General features: G+C 37.2%; 1 protein-coding gene across 1 annotated transcript; it reads left to right on the forward strand.

Moving 5' to 3' along the window:
- The first annotated feature begins 5509 nt into the window (after window positions 1-5509).
- Window positions 5510-23175, forward strand: pnoca (prepronociceptin a). The gene is made up of 3 exons (XM_004539764.3): window positions 5510-5599; window positions 19381-19511; window positions 21572-23175. The coding sequence occupies exons 2-3, from the start codon at window positions 19392-19394 to the stop codon at window positions 22184-22186; spliced, it is 735 nt and encodes a 244-aa protein (XP_004539821.1). The 5' UTR covers window positions 5510-5599; window positions 19381-19391; the 3' UTR covers window positions 22187-23175.
- Window positions 23176-24994: the final 1819 nt, after the last annotated feature.

Raw genomic sequence — 24994 nt, forward strand, 5'->3', positions numbered from 1 at the left:
AAAATTTGGAAAGGACCTTAATTGTCTGCTCTTTAAGCTTTTGTGGCAACTTAGAAAAAATACCTTATTTGAAATCCTTATTTTTATTAATAACAATAATAGTGAGCATGGCTCAGCACTGAGTTAAAAGTAGTATTGTTAATTAAAAAAGTCAAACAGAAAAGGGATTAAGATAGTTTAAAAAGACAGGATTATAAGGCAGTTTTTTTCTGTTAAGGAGTCCAGTGTGTGAATGAGAGTGTCAATACATCACAGAAGAAGGTCCTAGCACTCATAGCTCTGAGGCTGCCACTTGATCTATCGATACAGACTGCAGGGAGCAGGAGGGAAGGTAAGTCTGGAGGAGGTCAGGGAGATATGTAGCACAAAGAAGAGCCTTAAATGTTAATGATAATTTAAAGTTAATTTGTTGCAGTTCAGAGAGTCAGTGTAATTGAATCAGCAGGGGTGTGATACCAGTTCTGTTCTGTTCTTCCTGTAATCATGCTGATCATAAAGAGTGTATTTTTGATGGCTGCTGTCTGCTTTTTGTTGGTTTCTGGTAAATTGCGTATTTTTTAAACTCGAAATATTTGAAGCATGCAGCTTTTCTTTTTCCCGATGCTGGTTTTGCATTTGTAATTGTCATCCAGTGGAAGCAGTTATACTGTATTTTATGTTTGGCATATTTATTATTATCATTTGCTTTTTGGTCAAATATTTTATATTTTGCATGATATTAATGAATGTATTCCATGCATTCCTTTATTGTACAAATTTCTTGTTTTGATATTGCTTTACTTCCTACTCGTGACACTTTACATCTGCTTGGTTCAGTCCCACAACATAATGTGATTTCCAGCCAATCAAGGAAAGCTTCCCTTAGGCTAGGACCATTAGCATAGAAGACATTTACCTGTCCACATTTGTTAGATTGCCTGTTATAAAAACAAGAAAAACACAAATATTTTGGAATCTATCAAAATCTTGTTTATAATTTAAAATTATTTGAAAAACATTATAATAATAATAAAAAAATTATATCCAAATTTAAGCCAGCACACTGGACTTGTCTGAAATGTAAGAAACAATTCAAACACATCATTCAAAAAACATTGTTTTTTAAACAAGAATTCAAATAAATTATGATAATTTTAATTAAAAAATACAAATGTGCAGCACGGTGGTACGGTGGTTAGCACTGTTGCCGCACAGCAAGAAGGTCCTGAGTTCAATTCCACCATCAGGCCGGGGTCTTTCTGTGTGGAGTTTGCATGTTCTCCCCGTGTTTGCGTGGGTTCTCTCCGGGTACTCCGGCTTCCTCCCACCGTCCAAAGACATGCAGCTTGTGGGGATAGGTTAATTGATTAATCCAAATTGTCACTAGGTGTGAATGTGCGAATGAATGTGAGTGCGAATGGTTGTGTGTTAGACTGGCGACCTGTCCAGGGTGTACCCTGCCTTTCGCCCTATGACAGCTGGGATAGGCTCCAGCGCCCCCCGCGACCCTGAAAAGGATAAGCGGAAGCGAATGGATGGATGGATGGATGGAAATACAAATGTGCTTCACTATTATTTCTGATTTTTTTTTTTATTCAAAATTCATGAATAACAACAATAATTTTATTTTAGATTTAAAAATACCATTTTGATTAAAGAGCGTGTTCATGCTGGTAGAGCAACCATTACAGAAGCATGAAAAATGAGTTTTTAAACTACCTAGATTGTTAATTTAGGGCAACACTGGCATACACATTATATTTGGTGGTAGACTAATATGCTTTTTTAACCACAAGTGAAAAGAGATTGTGAAAAGCAAATGTAGTTTGGAGGACAATAAAAGAGGTTGAACCAGAAGAAATGTCTTGGAAGCCACATAGATGTTTTTCCAAGCATCTGGCAGAATTAAGTGTGCCGTGGAAGCATGTCCAGCGTGGAATCCATGAAAATCTACAATGTATCATGACAATGAAAGCCACAGCACTACATGTTCTTGATAGCCTACATTTTGAGAAAGGCCCTTTTTTATTTATCCAAAAGCTCTATTTACTATTGGGACTCTGTAAGATTTTTGGCAGTTTTAATTGGTTTTATCTCCTGTATTGTTGTAGGCTTTAAGGGTGTGTTTACTTAAAGAATTATTATTATTACTTAAAATTATTTCTGTACCTGAGGTTTCCAGCAGAACATTGCTGACTAAGTAACACTGTGATATTGGGAAACCAGGCATCAGAGAAAGTGAAAGAAGTAAAAGTTTTATTGTAAGTAAGGAGATGCTTTCTCAGCATCAAATATTGGCTAGATTAAAGGTTTCCTACAGGGCAGCGCATGGCACACTAAAATGCTTTGCAGAAACTGGATCAGTTGCATCCAAAGCACGATCAGGCAGTGCAAAAGTAACACACTACTGGAAGATCAATACGTCAAACTTTGTTCTCTCAGAGATAGAAAAGCAGCTTCATCACAGGTACAGAATTTGATAAATTAAGAACACAAGACTTCGAGTACTGAGAAAAGAAGAGGCTGTGTGGTAGTGTCTCAAAGGAAGAAAAGGTCCATGAACCACCTCACATTAGAGGAAACACTAGGGCTGTGTTAAGGTATATAAGTATTTCACAGGCTTTTGGTTCACACACAACCACAATCTTATAGGAAAATCCCTATCAGGGCGAAGAAACTCAAACGTCCACAGTATATTTGTGTGCGTCTGTGTGTCGTCTAAAGTTCTTCAAGGGACGACTGCCTCATCCAGTTATTCATTACAAGTTATTACAAGAGAAACAAGGAACAAAACTTATATACAAATACAAAAATACAAATCAAAATCAAATAGGAATCATGAACCCATAAAAAGTCCTGGGTACAAAACCCAGGGATGATGACAGAGAGCCACATTTTAATTTCTGCACGTAATGTAGATGGTCCAGTCCATTCTGATAAAACTACTTAAAAAAACTGCTTTTCCCTGAAAAATATGGTTGAAAACGTTTTTCACCTGTAAAGTTATACTTGATGATCAGCATGTCCAGCCCTGGGCTTGGCCCAGCAGTACACTGGACAATGCTAATTCACTTTACAGCTGTAAGTACAATTACCTACATCTTTACTAAAATGATGAGTATGTTGAAAATAATCATTAACCTCTACCGCACAGCACACAACTGGCTCAGGTTTTTCACAAATTAGCTGCTGCTGGTCTCTTTGAGGGGCGACACACAATACCCTCAGTGGGTTAATATTCAGGATTCTTAGAGCGCCAACTCGCTAAAATGTTAGGGACAGCCCATACTGTAGCAGCCTATCAGTCACAAGATAGGCCCAGCCTAAAGTAAAATGTGCTTTGGTAATTAGATCTGAACTCATATAGCAATTTTCTCAAAGTGCTTTTTACTACATTTTTTTAGGTCTTAAATTGACATTTCTAATTTCCTCTAATTTGGCTTCCTGTGTTAATGTACATCCTCACTCCCTATGCTAATGTAAGATTTTGATTTCATATTAGCTTAAAGGTAAAGCACAGCTTCGGTACTGCAACCTGCCTCTTTCCGTGTCCTGCATTTGATTGGTCCTTTCAGAACAGTAACCCTAACAGTATCTTGTTTCCTCACTTGTTTATTTTTTTATTGCGATACTGTGTTTCATTGTGTTCCATCCTCCATCGACAGGCGAACGCATGGCCAAAGCAGAGCAGCCCTAATCAGAGAGAAACAGGACACATCCTCCCCATAATGAAGGCCGGACAGACACATAATAAGTAGCTCTCAAATACACGCTTGTCGTGATTCTTTTGTTTTCAGCCCAGAATATTTTTTTCTTTTTTTCAGCAGAGTGACAGTAATGCAGTCCTGCCACTGCCTGAAGAGAGGTTGGAGGACATCTGACTGTCACTCCCACAACATAGTGGAGGAGTGACAGTCACATGTCCTCCAACCTCTCCTCAAAGCAACTCTGCACATTAAATATGACGTTTTATCTCTTTTTATAAGAAAATAAGAGTACTTAGGTGGTGGAGTTCATTCATATAATGATAATAAACAACAAACAGCTCAAATGAAATATTAAGCAAGACTGTTTGGATCACTATTTCCCTGTGAATTACTTTCTTTGTATTTTATGTTACAGAAATAGTAACATGTTACAGATTTTTGTCTTTGGCTTAAATATTATATTTAAGCCAAAGTAATTATAGTGCTATATATTTTTACCATGTATTAAAATAAACACCAGGAATATTGTGGGATATGGACAGAGGTTAAGATGGATCTGGGAGAGAACAGTGATGCACTATCCTGGACTGTTCACTTTAGGTTACTCAGCGGTAGCAAACAGCAATATAAATTTAGGGTGATGACGCTGATTAGACTCATTCATTCGTCTGTCAAGCAGTGTGTTAGGAACCTACTGTGATCTTTGCAGCATTGAAGTGAGATAGGTTGTTAGTCAGAAAATGAGACCTCTGATCCCTGCAGCTGTTGTAGCTGGGTTAAAATAGATCTAATTGGTTAATTAATATCAGATAGATCCAAGTCTATGGAGAAAAAAACGTTTGAAACACAGTGTTTAAAGCAGCCTGAGCTGTTGGTTCACAGAGATTACTTTTACATATGTTATTTGAAACTGTGACTATGTTTAATACGAGAATTTGTTAATAGTAACAACTATATCGGAGGATGAAGTGCAACCTGTTGCACAGTGTGATCGGCATCTGTGTCCTAAAAGAAACACAAAATGACTAAAATAATCTGAACCAGCTGAATACGTATGTGCAAAGACATCAGAATAAGAGACTTGGGGGCTGTGTCTACATTATTTCATTTGTTTAAGAGCTAAATATACATAGAGTATGTAAAAAAGATTTTTTATCTGAAGTCACCATTTATGGAATTCATCTTGCAGAAGTGTGATGCAGGCATGGGAAGGGTCACGTTTACATATACCAAGGATGAGCCCTCTGTCACACAAGATGCCTCAAGCATCCAGCAATTAAACTTTTGAAATTAACTTTTTATTTATGTATTTTTTTAATGAAGCAGTAGTAGTTGTAATTATAGTATCAAATAACTGTAGAATACCTTTTGAAAGAAGAATATTATATCTTTTTAATCTTTGAGTTAAATGTATTAGTATTTTCTGTTTTATTAGTATTTAAATGTATTGACGTCAATTTTCTGAAAATGACAACACAGCAGACATATGTCTTCCGTCCTTCCTCTTTACGTCTTTCTCCCTTCTTCTCAGCTTTATTTGCCTCTCCATCTTTCCACACACGTTGTCCATTTGTTTTTTTTTAATCTACCATCTCTCGTCTATCTTCGTCTTCTCCTTGCAGCCCTGCTTCTACCTCCTGACTCCTCCTTGCTCCCCCATCTTCTGCCTCCTCCTCCCTTGTCCATCCCTCTCTCTCTCTAAGTAATGAAAGAGGGATTTTTGAAAGAAAGAGAGTGAGAGAGAAAGAGAGACAGCAGAAGGAGGAGGTTGAAGTGGAGGGGTGGGTCCCTATAAGAGCAGCTGCCTCCAGCCTCCACGTAGCCAGAAACACCACACTGAGACAGAAGAAAGGAATCATACGCTGACAAACTGCATTCACCCAAGGGACCTCCTATTGGCAGCCCCAGAACAGGTAAGGAATCCTTGGCGAGCAGGAGGGAGTAGTACAGGAGGAAAAGAAACTGCTTGACCTCTGACCTTTATATAAAGAATTTTTTCCTTTGTAGTTTTCTCAGTATTGTCATGCACTAACCGTTTGTTGTGTGTATTGTTGAAGAAACCCCATAGAAACTATACATTTACATTCATTTGACTCGTCTTAGTTCCTTTAAGGGTGAGTGATGTTGCATTGCAAGCCCTGTTTAGACAGCCCAAAAGATAACAATGAAATCTAAATTTAGCAGAAAATACAAGATAAACAGGAGAAAGAAGAAACCAGTAAGTCCTTTTTAAGAGTAAAGCTTTATTATCCCACACCTGCTGGAGTCTCCCAGGATAATTACTTTAATAATTACTGAGTAATAATTACTTCTGTGTCGTTACCTTCTGACATTTGAGCCTAATCTCACTGAAAAAAAAAATATAAAAAATATCTCAAACTGTAAGTGACAGTGTGAGTTAACACAGTACCTCAGGTTAAACACTTTGTGTTCAATAGAGTCAATGCATCTGCTCTTAAAGAGCAGCTACAGACCTCAATGTTCCTTAATATGTATGATTAAGAAGTTAGCTATTAGTGTTGATTAAAAAGCAGAAAGTTATGTACAGAACACAGAGCATGACGTGAAGAGGCTGCATCTGAGGAGTACACATGCATTTTAATTTGTAAGCACATTGGCAGGTAGCAGATAGAAAGGTCATAAATTGCTGGTCATGATTTGTCATTAATCATCAAGCTCTGATTCACAGCTGATAGGATCCAGGAATGAAAGGGGACTCTTTGCAGGGATATGTTGTTTGGGTTCATCTGAAGTAATGAAAGGTAATTTGGATGAGCTCATGTTGCCTAATGAGGGTAAGATTTTGCAGAACTCCCTTCATCAGAGGAATATTTTTCGATTTTTTTTGACGCAGTTGCCTGAAGGTTATGTTGTTTTTAATGACAGCTTCTGCCACATTCTTCATTAAAGTAAAAATACTTTGGGTTAATTATGACCAAAACAATTACATGAACATTAACCAGTATGAGCTCTCATGTAGTACTTATAGACTGCTCTCAGCTTATTTTGAGTCACTGGTGTAATTTGGAATGAACATTGCTACTTTAAAAGGTAGCGGCTCAGAAATCAAGGGTTTTACTGACAACAACTGTGAATAAGTCTCAAGCTTGTTTTGTTGTTGTCATTCAGAACCAGCTGTTCAGCTCCCTTTATAAAATATAGAGACTAAAAGGTTCAATTAAGTAATATAAATAGATTTTATTGACATCTAAGGCACCTGGACACATCTGGCCCATCGTTTTGCTCCAGACTTCAATGCTCTTTATTACCCCGTTCAAGAGCTGGAGTAATGAATCAAGCTAATAGGATTGATTAAAATGGTTGGATCTTTTATCAGATTTATCAAATGACAATTTGATGACACATACATCATCCATTATAGTTTTTAATTTTCTTTAATTAATGAATCATGTTGTCTAACTAACAAATGTAATAATTAATTTACTATTAATCATTGTAACTAATTATTAATCAATCAATTTTAAACATGAATCTTATTTTTCTGTCATTTATTTGCATTAGTAGTATTAAAATAGCAGCAGCCTCCTTCTTACATAGTTTATTAATATTATTCTTCCTGTGCCTTTAGGCATTTAATAAACTGATTACTAAGAGCTGCATTTATTCAATCTCTTAAAAAAAATCTTTATAAAGTCAATAACAAATTTGAATATATCTTTTTTCATATTAATAATTAGCCTAAGGTTATATTTAGCCTGGGGCACACTTTTCCTTTGACCTTCAAAGAAATTGTTTAAACAAAGGCAACACTGATGATTGAATTTTCTGTAGTAAACTTTTGTTTAAAGACCTTTTTAACAACTGTTAATCCTTGGTCTTGTGTCAGTTTATATTCATCTTCAGGAATATGTTTACAGACAGTGCTATTAAAAAGAATAAAAATAATAATAAAGAAGCGTCTGCTTTCTTACACTTCACAGCAAAATTTCCTGTGGGTACAACAGATCAGGGTAGAAGATGTTCCTATAGCTATCTCGTTGCAGGTGTTTTGCGTTGACTGAATAAAACCAGATAAGGAATGTCTTTGGTGAGGCTGCATGAACACTAAATAACACTATAAAAATGTAATGCTTACATTTTGAGGAATACTTTGAAAAGAAGTTGAGGATTTGGTGTGGGTGGTTTTAGGTAAACACACTTTTGTATTCAGAGATACTGATGTATGCAAAATGAGGTTTATATTGTAGCTCAGTTGTACCATTGTGAAACACATAATCTTGTAGTGATGAACATCCTTTCATTTTGTGGGCGATTTCATTGTGTACCTGCAGACAACCTGACAAACACTGCCAAAGTGACAATGAGAGATAGTGAGAGAGATGGGATTTCAAAACAAACTGTAATTGCAAACAAAATGTTTGAAATATCTAAGACAGCTATCTTAAACATTGTAGAATCAATCCAAAGAGACAAAAGAAGGCTCACTCACGGAGCTCTGAGCTTTTTTGTTCATGACATAGCTTGTCTTGCAAGTTTAATTTCTCAGTTTTTATTCAGACAAGAAAATTTCTTACATTTCTTATCCCTATTGGAAATATTTTCAACTCACGCCTTCAGCCAAATGCATCAAATATAATGCTTCTCCTGGCTTGTAAATCCCTTCTAATCCACAGTTCTCTTCCTATCACTAAATACATTCCACAATATCATTATTTTTTATAGTGAGATATATATATTTTATTCCAGCACAGTTTGTGTGAAGAACCTACAATTTTGTTGTACATGTTATTTTCTAATTCTTTTCTTTTCTATTCTATTCTATTCTATTCTATTCTATATGGATACACGTCGTTAACACTCACAAAACATTCTCATTTAGGGTAGAAGGGGAAAATGGAATGAGGAAATGATTGCTGGATCACAGGTCACACGGCATAGTGGCGGGGTACACATCTCTGACAGCAGCATTGAACTGCCTGTGAACGTGTGGACTTAATCCAAAGATGCAATGTTCCTAACACAGCAGGATCTCCAGCCATCCTTTTATGCTTATCTATCCTTTCACAGACCCCTCTCCTTATCGTCTTGCTGTGTTCCACTTTTCCCCTCTGTTTCAACACCAAATAGAAATGATTCATGTCAGATACAGTCTGTTGAGGAAGAAAACCCTACTTAAGGTTACTTAATTTCTTCGATATCTACTCAAGAAAAAAACTAGAAGTCATGATTATTGCTGTCTAGATACAGTCTCCATACTTTCCCTCTGTCTTAACACGTGGACATATTAAAAGACCTGGATGTGACCTTCTTAGTGGCAAATGATGAGCCTACTCCCTTGAAATTGCATGCTTCCTCAAACTAAATTGCAAGAGCAGAAAGACATAAATGCAATTAGATTTTTTTTTATATCTATTACGGCAACAACAAAGCTTTGATCATTAGTGCATTTGGCAAGCAACAAATAATTGTTAATATATTTACTATTCAATCTTGCATTGCAATATTTACTTGTAGTTCCTGCTACATCTGTTGCTGCTACATTTTGATATGGGGAAGATTTGAAACATGATACGTTTCTATGCTATTATGCATGACGTACAAGCCTCAGGCAAAATTATTCATTTTTATATTTGTTGCCTAATACTAGCCAGTGATGGGAGGCAGGATGTGAAAAATGTTTTTTTACAAGAAAGCTGAGTGCTTTGTATGTCTCATATCCACCTCAATCACCTCCTGCAGCCTGTTATACCTTTTGAATCTGTCAGATTTTAATTAATCTTGTAATTAAATTAACATAGTCATAATAATATAGAACAAGAAAAGATTAAAAATGAATAAATAAACAGGTAAACACTATACAGTAATTTTTTTATTATTAACAAATGATAAACATTTGTTAAACTTATTAACAAATCATTTTAACATTTAGATTTTTAAAACTTTTCAAACTACTACTACAAATTACTGTGAAAGACATCAGGCTGTAGTAAATCGGTAGGCAGTGAAAGAGGGAAAAAATCTGGTTTTGAAGGAACTTGATCTACAGCTTTGACTTTACAGATCAAAGTGTAAATTAAGTTCAAGGGAAATTATGTCTGGCATATCCATGTTCCAAATCAGGAGTTAGTAATTTACTGAGGAAATTTGGTGATAGGGCGTGCAGTCTGAGCCACAACTTGACCTGTTCATTTCAGTCATCTGTCAGTGAATCTCTGTAATAACTTGAAAAAAGTGCAATAATAACAAGAAAAATCATTGGGAAACCAGTCTGGTGTGACCTCTGTGTAAGTATGTGTCAGTCACCTCTACAACGTCAATTGACTTCAGGTGATTAGATGCATTGAGAAAGAAAATTGATTTAGCTTAGCGTGTCTGCTGTTAATGGCTTTAGCTGCTACGTCACACTCAGTCTGACTGACAGGGAACATGACCCCCTCCCCCCCCAGAAACCAAATAAAACAAAACTTGAGGTCTTTTTCTAAATGTTTCCTCAAATCTGAGATTTATCGAATCACAGATGCATCAATCACAAAACTATATGAGTAATGGTGCAACTGACATGACCTCTGACCACGAAAGAGAAAGTTTAAAGAAATAACTTAGTGTTAAACCTTGTTTTTCACACAGATGAGTTATAGCTTTTGGAACATTGATACTGAGACATACATGCAGAAAAAGTAGAGGTTGTAGTAGAAATGTTATCTTGTTTTGGTGGGAAACAAAACAGTGCAAGTGAAAAAAAATAGCAGCATAAAGTGTGAAAAGAACAAAAGACACTGAAACGGCGTCTTAAAAGAAAAGAAGAGTTGATAACAGGGGAGTATAAGAGTGCTCGTAGGCATAAGGAAGAATCATGTATTGATGTGCAAGATTTATTTGCTCTCCTGAAACGTGTCACGTCAATGACCACACTGCCATTTTGCCAGTTAGACATCAATATTACAACAAAGAGCACAATGTATTTTGAGTGGGCCTGGGACAGGTTGTCACTCACAGTCTCTTTTCTGACAGAAAATGTACTCTGGCTGCAGGCAGAAGACTAAATAACATTTAATTACCTGTCAAATCGACTCATCAGCTTATAAAACCAACATCATGATTTCACTCCAGTTATTTAATATTTCTTTAAAATTGCTCGTCCTCACTCCTGCAAGAGTTGGAAGGATTTTACTCCTTATGAAGAAGTTGTCTGAGCTGAATTAGCCCATAAAATAATCTGTACATAACTAAGGATTCAGAAGAGTGTAAAAAAAATGCTTTAAGCACGCGTTGCATTAAAATTTTACGTGACATATTACACCAGTTACTATTTTTAAAATATACTTTATTGTCCCTTAGGAGAAATTCAACATTCCTCTGAGATTTTGGTCTATATTGACATAATAGTGTCACACAGTTGCTGTAGATTCGGCAGCTTCACATCGATGATGTGATAAGCCATCCATCCATGAATTAAGCCTCGTGACATGGCACGTTATCCTGCTGGAAGCAGCCATCAGAAGATGGGTACACTGTGGCTGTAAAGGGATGAACCTGATACAAGGCAGGATGGTTCCACGCTTACTCCAAATTCTGACCGTACAATCCAAATGTTGCAGCAGAGTTTGAGATTTATCAGCCCAGCTAACATTCTTCCAGTCTTCTGTTCTCCAGCTTTGCCTGTATGAACTGTAGCCTCAGTTGCCTCTTCTCAGCTGACAGTAATGGTACCTGCTGTGGTCTTCTGTTGCTCTCAGCTTCAAAGTTTGATGTGTTGTGGGCTTAGAGATGCTCTTTTGCTCTTGTGCTTGGTTGTAATGGCAAGTTATTTGAGTTTGTATTGCCTTCATCTCAGCTCAAAGCAGTCTGGCCATTCTCCTCTGACATCATCAATGCAATTTCACCCAGAGAATTGCTGCTCACTGGACAGTTTTGCCTTTTCACACCATTTTCTCAGTAGATCAGCAGTTCTAAGTTCAGCACATACAGAATAATCTTTTTTCCTCATTCTTAACAAGAGCTTAAAATTCATCAGGTTATTTTCACTATGTCTACATGCCTAAGATTCATATATTTATAAACAGAGATGGGCAGTAACGCGTTACTGTAATCAGATTACTTTTTTCAAGTAACGATTAAAGTAAGGGATTACTATTGCAAAAACGGCAATTAGATTACCGTTACTTTCCCGTAGGAACGCTGCGTTACTGCGTTACTAAAACTGTGATTTTTTTGCGAGAATGTCTCATAACAGTGACGTAAGCGAGTGCGACGTTCGTGAAAACAGCTGTGTGCAGAGCAACAATGGATAATATATCGAGTGCGGGAGAGAGTATGAGCGTGCGGCGTTTAAAGTGTGGAAGTACTGACCTTACTTTGAGTTTGATTCCATAAAAAGTGACAAAAACATTAGTGTCCGTTGTGCGTGGGAAGAAAACTTCTTTTTACAGCGAAAAAAACCCCCCTAAACTTCCAAGCAAGCACCGAGTGCGCTACAACGTAATGGGAAATTCACAGAGAAACTCGCGGATTCTTCCACTGACCGCTGCAGCACACCTGCACCAGGGTAAACCTCCGCCTACCCGACTCCTGCTTTACAGGTGAAAATAGAGCAAAAGGACCGCTGAGTCTTTGACTTTATTTATTTTCTGCTGTGTTTTACTTGCATCTATTTGAAAGAGTGAGTGTAAACGCACACAAAAACAATATTTTATGTGCTGGAATGTGCAGAAAATAGGTTTAAATATTAAACAAATTTCTTCCAGTCAGAGAATGGTGCATATAATTAAATTTTTGCTTGATGCATGAAGTTAAAAGATTAAAACTAATAAAACAAGTTTTAAAAAGGGACTTTTCCATTTGATTACATTTTGTATGATGGATTATGTAGAAAAAGTAGAATTGGGCTGAAAGATCTATCGCTTTATCACCTATTCAGGTTGTAAATCGTGTTTTTAAAAAGTAACTAAGTAACTAAGTAATTAATTACTTTTGAAAATAAGTAATCAGTAAAGTAACGGGATTACTTTTTGGAGGAAGTAATCAGTAATTAGTTACTGATTACTTTTTTCAAGTAACTTGACCAACACTGTTTATAAACATAAATATAATAAATGTACATATGTAGAATGAAATAATAAAACATGATGAAACTATTCACTACCACTTTGTTTTGCGCCTGTGCGCTTTTTTTTCCTTTTTTTTTTCTTACAATAAAAGCAGCCGGTGAAGTAGCAGAGTAAGTTAAAGAAAGATAAGACAGGGAAATTCAAGGCAGGCTAAGAAAATTATATTAGAGAGGTAGCTTGTGACACTTGGATTTGCACGAACTCTCTATGCACTGAGGATAGTAATCTGTTTTATACTCATACAATTTTGCTGCCCCTTTATACTTATGGTCCATCATCTTCCTCAAGTCAAATTTTCACGTTTAAAATCAAGTGGCGGTTGTCACATCAGTTCATAAAGTGAGCATTGTCTGTAGTAGAGACTCAGAGCCAGTCATTACCACACAACAGAGTCATTGCAATCATATCATCAGCATTGCATCATCATTTGGCAGACAACAGTTAAACTCACACAGCCTTGTAATGCCATTTGTGCATATGCACATCTACAGTGTGTCTGGCATCACAGAGGAAACAAAAAGTGAGGAAAGTTACAGCCGAGCGGAGACCCTGACGTGGTGCACTGACGCAAATTTGGCAATACTGTGGTCTTTACATAAGTTACCCGATAATCTGCAGCTTTGCTTTTAAAAAAAGATGCACTCCAAGACGGATGCACATTGCTCCCCGATCAGCCACGCGTAAATAATCCGGCTTTAAGCCGTACTTCAGGCTGGGAGTAATTTATTTTTTATTTCCTATTCTTGATGAGAAAATGGCAATAATGGGGAGAAACACTGGTGGAAACAGTCGATAATACGATGTGAGATAGTTTGAGAATTTCTGAGGGCTGTCCTTATAGTGAGGTGTATGTGGCTGGATGACAAGACCAGAAATTAGACTGGAATATAAGCCTTTCTTTAACCTTCTTTAACCTTAACAGCACTTATTTCTAGTTTCCTTGATGTAATTTAGAAGATTCTGAAGATTATAGAGTTAAATAAATGTACACACATATTTTCAAAGTACAAACTTATGTTCCTGTGTCAAAATATATTTTTTTATTATAGAAAATGAAAGAAAATGCATACCATTACATTTTTAATCACATAGAGGTTGCTGAAACAACCATTCAGTGTTTATTTCCTCTTAAAAATGTTTTAGCTTCACTTCATATTACTCCTAGCTCGCCACACCCCAACCTTCATTGACTTTATGACCCACAATTTGAGAATCAGTGAGAAATAACAGGTTTGGACACTAATGAGAAATGCATTTCCTTTCATCGGGGGGCTGGACTTATTCATTTTGACTGCAGACATCCATCAGTAGCGCCTCAGCACAGTAATGACTTAATTAACTGGTTTATTTAGTGGTTAATCAGTTAATTAAAAGCAGAATAATTGAGTCTTACAGGCACTCAAGAGAACATGGCAGACTTGAGAATAAATCCACACTGTGCTTCATTTTTACAGAGCTTTGAACAATTTAGAAAAGACGTCAAATATAGATAAACACTACCTTCAGGGCTCCTCTGTTTGCACACATATCTGTACTCCAATATCCTCAGTGAGTGCTATCAGGCTGTATTCGTTCTCTTCTGGTATATTCTGGATAGCAAATCGGGCCTTAGTTCTTTGCCAGTGAGAGAGTTAGCCCAGATAGGATAGTCATCTGTTCCCTAAAGTGTAGCACTGGTTGCTCGTTACATCTCCAATGACAGCTGCCCAAGCATATTTGAATTTTTACAAAATTAAGAATACTTATCATATTATTCTGACAGGGTTAGCCAGTTGCCTTATTTTGTCTGAAACTTGTGAAAGAGGGAATCATCTGAACAAAAAGCTTTTAAACCTTTCCAAAACATTTGACTTAGTTGAAGTAGTAATGTATAGATGTATAACTCTGCGACTGTTCTGTTGGTCAGTCAGTCTAAAGTGAAATATTCTACCAGTAACTGGAAATTGTGATAAAAACATTAAATTGATCGATCTATGTTTAAACCCTCAACTGTGGTCATAGGCTCTAAGAAGTGACCAAACGAATGAAGTGGCAGATTTAAATGGGCAAAAGGAGTTTCCTTTAGTGTGACTTGACTCAGCCTGAGAGATACAGTATGGTGAGGAGCTGAGACATCTAGAGCCTAAAGTAAAGCTGCTGCTAAGGATCCAATTGATCTGATTCAGGCTTCTCATCAGAATGCCTTTTGAATGCCTTTGGAAGTTTTCCAGGCATGTCAAACTGAAAAAAATCTTGTCTATCTAGAGCCCAGAAGAGGCACCGGGGCAGGCCAAAAACTCACTGGAGGGATTATGTATCTAATCTAGACTGAATGTGTGAGAATCATCCAGAAGGACCTGGAAAATGGTTTCTAGGTCCTTCTGGTTGAAGGATATTTACTTAGCCTGTTACCACCATTGCCCAACCTAGAATACGGTAAGTGGAATAAAATAGACTGAGGCATGGACGGCTGGAAGCTCACCCTCTGACTTTCAATTTAACAAAATCAGAAAGTTGTGATTCATAAATAAAATAAAATTACAGTAATATTAATCCTTAATTAAAACATGGAAAATTGGCTTGAAAAGCAATGCAGTCATTTGGTGCAAGCATAACTACTAATGTTTAGTAGTAGTATAGCGGTATAGTATACTAAAATATTAAAACTGAGATAGTAAAGGCTCAGCTCAAAAAGCAGCAGCATGATTTCACCCTGATGAACATGATTTAACCAGATGTGATTTGTTTAAAGGTAAAAGCTCACTGTTTTCTTATTTAAATTATTCCATCTCGTAACATTAATCTGTGTGGTAGAGAAGATGGATTTGTCTGAATGCAACCATTTTACAAGCAAATAAAACATAATTTAAAATCCAGCATACAGAGGGACATGCATTTGTATTCCTAAAACAGAGGCTAGATGTTGAAAGATGAAGAAAGCTTTTTACCTGTTTGAGGTAAGAACATATCCGCCACACCGTTACACCACCGCCAGCAGTTGGCAGGATGTATCCATACCTTCATGTTGTTTATACAAAACTATGACCCTGCCATCTGAATACCACAACAGAAATCGAGACTCATCAGAACCTTTTAAGAATTTTCTATTGTACAGATTTGGTGAGGTCATGTCACTTGCAGCCACAGTTTCTTGTTCCTATATGATAGGATGTCAGTTCTGTGTGGTCTTCTGCTGTAGCTCATCTGCTTCAAGTTGGACACACTCTGAGATGTTCTTGCACTGGCCTCTGGCATCAACAAAGCCTTTTTGTCCAGAGAACCGCTGCTCACTGGATAGGTTTTCTTTCCTGACCATTCTCTGTAAACCCCAGAGATAGCTGTGTCAAATGTCAGTAGATCAAACACTTGGGAAATAAACCAACAACCATGCCACGTTCAAGATCACTTTACTTTCCCTTTCTGATGATCAGTTTGAACTTCAACGGGTTGCACCGATCATGTCTACATGCCTAAATGCACTGAGTTGCTGCCATGCAAATGGCTGAATAAATGAGATAACTGAGATAAAACCAAGTAATTAGATAAAACCAGTTTATCTAACAAAGAGTACGTCTTTAATTATCTTCACTCACTGCTAAATTAAGGATATGTGGCTCACCTGTGTTTTCCTCTTCTGACCACATCTCAGTAGAGAAATGTGGCCATCTTTGCACATTATCCTCTTGCTCTTGGAAAACAAGCAGGGACAGATTCAGTGACAGGAGGATGGAGAACGAGATGTATTGTGGCCACATGAATGCGCACAAGCTGTTTGTCTAAATCCAGTGCCATCTGTCTTACATTCCTGCCTAAAACAGCTGTGATGTTCTTTTGTCCTTCACTGGCAAACCCACCCTCTTTCCCATCAGATTAAAGACTTGACACACACTTTTATTGTTTGCACACGAGAAGGCTGATTAATTTTGCAGAGCTATTGTTTTTCATGAGTTGTCAGAGACTGGACTGAACTGTACTGCAATTACATTTCTATCGTTTTTTAATTACCCTGAATAAATTCCAGATTTCTAAGATATTAAAAAAGTTTTTCACTGAAGACAAATTAGTTCTAAAAATTTTTTAAGCTGTTTTAATAGATAATTTAAACCAGCCGTTAAAGTTGCATTTTAGTACTGTCTGTTTTAATGTATTGAAGTACAGATACAGTGTGGACATATGCTTGTGTGCCGTGTAAGTGTGTGTGTTCCACTGTTTTGTGCATATGAGTTCAAATTTGTTTGTCATCAAGAAACAATGACTCAGTTTGTTGCCGGAGGCATTATTGAGGCATCAATTAAAGGAGTTAACGAGTTTGTTTAATGAGACGAAAACCGTAATTGTGTTTCTGACGTCAGACTTGCCAGACTCTTCCTACCAAAATAAGGTCAAACTGTTTTATTTTGTTTTTGTCCCTGTCTGTATGCTGTTTCATTTATCGCTTACACTCATTCAGTATTTCTTTTTTTTCCATGTGGATGTGCTGTTTTTCCTCTTGAACTCTTGTCTGCCCTACACAGTATTTAGTGCAAATCACACATTGATGAGAAGCTAGTAAAAGTTTAAAACAGCCATCCATTCGCTTATCCTTTTTCGGGGTCCCGGGGGTGCTGGAGCCTATCCCAGCTGGCTTAGGGCGAGAGGCAGGGTACACCCTGGACAGGTCGCCAGTCTGTCGCAGGGCTAACACATAGACAAAGACAAGTAATTGTGCTCACATTCACCCCTATTTCCAATTAACCCAACCCCACTAACTGCTAACTAACTGGAGTGCCTGGGGTGAACCCACGCAAACACAGGGAGAACATGCAAACTCCACACAGAAAGACCCCTGATGGTGAAATTGAACTCAGGATCTTCTTGCTGTGAGGCAATAGTGCTAATCACCGTGCCACTGTGCTATTAGTATCAGTTCAAGCTATTAGTGTCAGTAATAATTAAAATGTTATTTAAAAAATAATTTGCATTAAAAGTGACTTTCAGTTCTATGTATTATTACTGTGATATTAATCGAAAGTATTTAGCACACTAATGATTGAATAGTAGCTATATGTTTGTGTGACATAATGACACTAATTGCACAAATGGCTGGCTTAACCTCAGTTGATAGAACAGTAGTGGTGTGGTCAAGGACATCAAGGATATTCTAGTAATTCTTGAATGTTTATTTTAAAACTAATTGTCAAATGTAATGCATCCATGCAGTCTGTGAATGCACCTTTCAGTCCTTACAGGAGATAACTATCCTCTCATCCAAATATGATCAGTTCCAGCTCAAAAATCAATACTGTCATTACCATAATGCCAAACTGAGAAGAAATACCAACATTATTATTGATATAATACATAGAAAGAAGTGTCACTATTAGAAAGAACACAGATTGTAATATAGAACAGACCAAGTGAAATGTGTGGGACTGCAAGAAAAGGTGCATAAATCTGTCTGCTACTTCAGCTCTATTGCTTTATATTGACTGGTATTTTAGAGCTATGATGGGAACTACACATCCTAACTTAAAGAGTCAGTGAGTCAGTGAGGCAGGCTAACTTGTTCAACTAAACAAAACCACTTCTCCTGTACTTTTTCGGGGATGGGCAGAGGTGAAGGCAGATTGACTGAGGGATGCAGTCAGTGCTCCCTCATCCCTCATCAACTGCCTACTGAGGTTTTTGTCAATGTATTTAGCTGAATTTAGAATAATGAGCTTGGCAAGCTCAGTCCAAGGTCTCATCAAAAATATATTTGAAAGTAAAAAGAACCCAACCTAAAACTCAATCTAATTGATAAAATATGACAGTAATAAACAGCTTTGTCTCATGCTAACTTCTCTTATTATACTATTATCAACTATAGCAGATATTTCCATAGAAAACCCTGTAAAAATGTGTTGGATACTTTGTACAATATCTGCGTCAGAGAGACACAGTTAGCACCTGAAGTTAGAGGGAAATTTCAGAGCTATATTTCCCCAAGGACTTTGTAAGAAAAAAAAAACTACTATTGAAACAAAAAACAGAGCTAAATGAGACAGAATATTACAATTACATTTGCCTCGTGGCCAGAAACACGAGTCCAAATTTATGACAATGTTGCTCCCTAACTGTTACAGTAAGGACTCTGTAACAAGCTTGTCACATTAGCTTAAAACATGTGTTCATACTGCCTACACAATATGCTGCTAATTGAAAATGACATTGTGGGCTTAACAAGCACAAAGTGCTTTTTAAAGACTACACTGCATGCTTGATTTTGGATACCCTGATAGGTAATGTAGCAGGACACCACAAATAAACAAAACTTCGTTGATAGACATACAGTTATGATTTCAGCAGGGATTTGTTTCCTTGTCCCTTTCTTCAATTTTTATTTGGCTCGCAGAAATTATTATTGGTGTCAAGAAAATAAGGCAAACCATGACATATCAGAAGATACGGACTTAATCACTGCACATTTAGCTGAAACTACTTTTCATAGCAATTTGATATTATATTACATAGAAGTATATTACTCTGCTATTCTGCAAAGACAGATAGTGTTTGAAAATTACACACTCACCAAACACTACAGAATGTAAGTTACCCGAGATGTAGTTAGTTCAGTATCAAAGTGTTGGACTGAACACTTGCCTTTCCTCTGTCCTGTTGTGCAACAGAAGGTGGGACCATGAAGACTGTGGTGGCTCTGCTTCTGCTCTGTCTCTGTGATCCTGGACAGAGTGACTGCCAGGCTGACTGCTTGTCTTGCAACAACATCCTGCCCAAACAGCTCAGTTTTAACACCATGGTAAGGGCTCAACACACATCAACACACATCAACACACACACACGCTTGTGGTTATGAGAGTGACCCATAGTCACAAAGGTGAAGGCAACAGAAGAGTCAACTGGGAGCAGTTAAAAGGTAGCTGCTATTCTTCACTTTCACATCAATAATTATTAATTATTTGCCATCAACCATATAATCAGTAGTTGATGGTATTATGCATAATAATTTTTCAACAATATCTTATTATGAAACTACTATGAAGCTCAGTTTTGCTACACATCAGCTATGAAATATTAATAACATAATAATGCACAGCAGATATGTCATGAAGGCAAAACTGGTCTTCTCTCACATTAATAAATCAGCTAACATATAGCGCTAAATAAATCTCTTCACTTGTATTATTTTCATTTAGTGAATATAAAGTGGAAACTCCTCACTCCACCTCCCTGTATTTATCTCATCCTCTCAACAGCTCCCTCACTGACTGACTCAACAAACTACCCTTTTGGCATTTGAGTTTTAATTTGTTGTGGCTAATTGATTCCTGGGGATAGATGTATGTTTCTCTTCGTGTTTATGCCTGGTGGTTGTTTTTCTCTACTTAATGGCATGTCTGCTTCTAAGTCAATTTTGGCAGGGAGCACACTAGAAGACATTCAAGTCCACATGGCTTAAAACATAACCTTTTAAACTGTTAGTGTTAGGTACTTAGCTCAGGTGTGGTATTTAAAGGGACCTCAAGTGAGCCTAGTGCTTAAAGACAAATTGTTATTTAAAGCTATGCTGACCACCTTTTACTCCTTTGCTAATTTAAATGTTCAATTTCTTTCAATTTCACTTGGAAATCTTGCAGCCCTCCAAGCACCTCAGTATTTCATGCATTACATGTTCGAATCCTCAATCTTATTTTGACAGATGCAGTCCAGTAACACAAACCAGCATACCAGTTACAGAATGGATCCGCATCCATACTGCATCAACACATGTCATCTTCGGTGATGAAAAACAGGTTCCCTATTTAACGGTGAAGATGTGATTTAAGGCTTAGGGTTTGGGCTGAGGTTAGCATTAGTGCTTGACATGTAGTAGTTGACATGTAGTATCTTCGAAATTAGTGTATGTCAGTGTTCTTTGAGAGACAGACACCCAGGCAGGCAGGCAGGCAGGCAGGCAGGCAGGCAGACATGTAGACATATCACAAATGCCCACTGAACAGCTGAAGTGGAAGAAAGAGGTGATAACAAGGGCAGAAATCTAATCAATGTCCTTTTGTCTTATTGATTTTGGCATTTTTCAAGTTAAGGACTTTCCACTCAAGCAGCCCTAGCAGATCAGGTGCTTTAATATTGCAGCACATGTGTAAATGTCTACGCTTTTAATGCATAGACGTGTTCAGGACTCAGATTACCCAATCATCTAACAATGATTGCATTTTCCAGTTTCTCAGTTGTATGTAATAGTTATATTTCCTAATTTTGTGTGTCATGGATTTCTCAGGAGCCATAATGGGAGAGACACAGCTTCATCCAAAATGTATCAATTTAGTAATCAAATAGTCTATGTTAGTCAGTGTCATTAGCGTGTCAGCATGAGTAGGTGTATGGTTTTGTATGGCGCAAACCAATGACTATGATTCATTTTAATATTTGTTAAGAGATGATATAAACAGCTCTGCCAAAAATAAACAGATCTGGTCATAAACCTTGTCCTTTCATTTTGTGGACTTCAGCTGTGTTGTCAGTTGTATGTCTGGGAATCAGCATCAGTAAACTCAGATATCAAGTGGAAACTGGTAAAATGATGTAAGTGTGTGACTGTCAGCCAAGAATACTGTGAGAATGCCTTCAGTCTTCACTGTAATTCATCTTTGGTTGATATTACATTACCATCAAAACAAATACGAATTTAGTGATGTGCATGCTTCTATTTATCATTTTTTTTAAATGCAGCAGCATTATTTATTTTGGTGTTTTTATCTGAGAGATTACCTTATGTGCAAACTTTTGTCTGTTACAAAGATCTCCTCTGTTGGGAGCTGGGAAATTAAGATTATCTCCTGTCTTTGTCTTTGTCAGGTGTGTTTCATTGAGTGCGAAAGCAGCGTTTCCCCATCCTCCTCATGGGACCTCTGTCGTGAAGCACTGCTGTCACCAATCTTGTCCCCAAGTGGTTCAGTGTGGAAACGATCTCAGGAGGAGGTGGAGGCTCTGTTTCCTGGGGAGGACGAGCAGATGAATGGACATTTGTTTCTTCCTATTGCACTACAGAGGGTTGATCATGTGACCCATGGACTTGATGCAGAGGAGAGGGATCTGGGTGGGAAGGGAAATCACCTCAACACTGCCTATAATTCCCAGAATGCGATGTCCCTGGAGGATGAGTATGCAGAGGAGGAGGAAGGTCAGGAAGGAGGAGACCCTGATGTGGCAGCAGGGCAGGGAGATGCAGCGCTAATCTCCAAAAGGTTTGGTGGCTTTGTAAAAGGGAGGCACGGCCACAGGAGACTCATGTCTCCAGGAAGATCCTACCAGAAGAGGTATGGGGGCTTTGTTGGTATTCGGAAGTCAGCCCGCAAGTGGAACAACCAAAAACGTTTCAGTGAGTTCCTGAAGCAGTATCTGGGGATGAGCACTCGGGCCACTGAGTTCAACAGTGTGTCAGAAGACCTCACTCAACAGAATGAGGTCTGAAGTCTTTTCATTGATCTGTTTTGTAGTCCGGTCACTAACATGTCAATGTTTGTCTGACATCATCAAACCTATTAAATCTAAGTAACCAAAATGAAGCCCATAATCGGAGACTTCTGTTGGAGTTCCTTGATGTTCTGAGATATTTGAAGTGCTGATTCTATTTTCCCATTCCTTGTATTTATGTTATCAAACTCTCCTTTGAACACTCATATAGTTTGATGCTCCAGTGGAGGTTTTAGGCCCTTTGAAACTGCATATAACCTGGCATGTTTCCCACCTCTTGAAACTCTTCATTTTTCAGACTTCCCATTCTGTTCCCTTGATCAAATGTAACAGTTTCATTTGATTGGCATTTTACTTTTGAAGGAAGCTTTTACTTTTAAAATCCATAGTAGTCCTGCAATGATTTACAGTAAAATGTAGATTTATTTTACTGTTTTATACAATCTGGCAGTCAGATTACCAACAAAGGTAGCATAATCCTTGCTGTTCTGCTACCAGGTATTATATGATTATTTTAACCAATAATTTTAGTATTATTTCAGTAATGCTTAAAACGTGTACATGCATCCTTAATGTTGAATATGTGTAAGTTCCTCTCTCTTAAATATACCACTATCTTGGAGCAGAATGCAAAAGTCAGTCTCTTTAAAATGACAACATCATTTTTCTTTTAATTTATGGTTTGGGTAATGTCAGCAGTAATGTAAAGTAATCTGTATGTAACTTGTGGAAAATAAATGGAAAAAAAAATCAGCTCAAATCTGTTGATTTATCACTGTGCCAAAATACACCTGAGACAGGGCTATTGCTATTTCATGTACAAGTGAGCAACATACATAACTGGCTCTTGAAGCGCCAGTGTGTACAAAAAGTGTTGGGTTCTTGAACTGTGCTAGTGTGGAATATTTTTCTTGCTCATTATTATAACTTGTAAATAGCTGGATTTAAACATGTCAATAAATATAGTTTAATATTTCCTTCGTGGCTTGTCATGGAGCAACTGATTCTGTGTCTTGAAGTGTTTTTTCCTTTGTTTTTATAAGACAGATGACTATTTGAAACGACATTTTTTTTGGAAGAGCAGAAAAAATTATTTGGTCTCTCTATTAAATTATCAAGTAGGCATACATGTAAGTAATCTAGTGGTAGCCCATGGCTTTAACCCATAAGCTTTAATAATAGAATCTTTATACTGATCCAATGAGAGAGGAGCTGTAAACAATATAGATGGATGGAAATGATTTAGACCTTCCAGAGTTTCATTGTGAGCTTTTCATAAAATCAAACTGGAATAAAAGCCCCATATTCAGGATGAATCTGCTATTGCTACATTTTTATTTTTAGGAACAGTTTTTTGATTCTCTCCTCGGTCAATCACGGCACTTTCCCCCTAGCATATTAAATGGATTATTACACAAACTTTTGCTACTTAAACTAAGTAGTATTTAAAATATGCAACTTATCTAATTATTAAGTGAATTAAAAACAAGGAAACACACAGAGATAAGCATGAATGTGTTTTATGAAGAAAAGATTACATGTAAATATACTATTAACAATTAATGGGAGTAATGTAGTCAGTTATTTTCCACTAAAAACTCAAAAAAGGTTCCTTCCTTTTAAAATTTAAAAGATAAGTACACAAATAAAATTTGCGTACTTATTTTACTTTGCAGTGCAACATGTTAAAAATACATTTAGAAAAGCTGATTACAAAAATGATTATTCTGTGTGACCCCCATACACAGTGGACATGGGTTCACCTCTTTACAAATCCCAGTTTAACCTGATTACGTGTGAAATCTCAAAAGAACTTTGTTGCTATGTATTTAATTTTTCTCTCCCTTGTTTGTGTGAAAAAATGTGAAACTGAATGAGAAGGCTGGACTATTGTACAGACAATTTAAGGTAAAAACAAAATTAACAGTAAAATTAAACCTGCTGAAAAAGTTGAATTACTTATAGAATATTCTTAATTGCATTATAATATTGCATTTTGACCTTCTTGAAAATAGGGTAGCAGTAGTAACAGGGTTACTAACCCTCTGGGAGTTAATTTCACTAACATGAGGGAGCGCTTCCTGAGAGTAAGTTATATTTCTACCTTTTGTGAACATGAATATTAATTAGAACTAGAAATAGACTGGAACGCATATTTAGTACCCTTTGTTTTACTAGAACACTGCAGCCACAGAAGCATGCAGACAATACTTACAAATCCTATACAGAAGGTTTTTGGCTCCCCTCAGTGGTTACCTCTGTGCAGGCCCAGCTCTATGCTATTGCAATACACACTTGCCAGCCCCTTCTTAAGTTTCCCAATTCAACTGCTTATCAACACAAGTGTGTAATTAGCCAATCACATGGCAGCAACTCAGTCATCCATTTAAGCATGCAGACACGGTCAAGATGACCTGCTGAAGTTCAAACTAAGCATCAGAATGTGTCAGAAAAGTGATTTACGTGACTTTGAATTTGGCATGGTCATTAGTGCCGGGCAGGCTAGTCTGAACATTTTAGAAACTGTTGATCTACTGAGATGTTCCCACGCAACCATCTCTAGAATGCTTATTGTTGATATCAGAAGTCGGAGAAGAATGGTCGACCTCTGGCCATTCTGGGCACACAAGTCAACTCTTGAAGCAGAACTACACTAGCATAAGACCACACTGGGTGCCACTCCTGTCAGCGAAGAACAGGAAGCTGAGGCTACAATTCACATGGGCTCAGAAACATTTGACAATAGAAGACTAGAAAAACTGCCTTGGTCCAATGAATATAGAAGTGCAACATTCTGTTAGGCTT

This window comes from Maylandia zebra, linkage group LG1 (assembly GCF_041146795.1).
Source record: "Maylandia zebra isolate NMK-2024a linkage group LG1, Mzebra_GT3a, whole genome shotgun sequence".
Classification (NCBI taxonomy): Eukaryota; Metazoa; Chordata; class Actinopteri; order Cichliformes; family Cichlidae; genus Maylandia; species Maylandia zebra.

Excerpts from the sequence above, each read along its gene's own strand:
- pnoca (XM_004539764.3), top strand. The coding sequence starts at position 19,392 with ATGAAGACTGTGGTGGCTCTGCTTCTGCTCTGTCTCTGTGATCCTGGA. Across the intron at positions 19,512-21,571 it reads AGCTCAGTTTTAACACCATG|GTGTGTTTCATTGAGTGCGA; the intron begins GTAAGGGCTCAA and ends TGTCTTTGTCAG.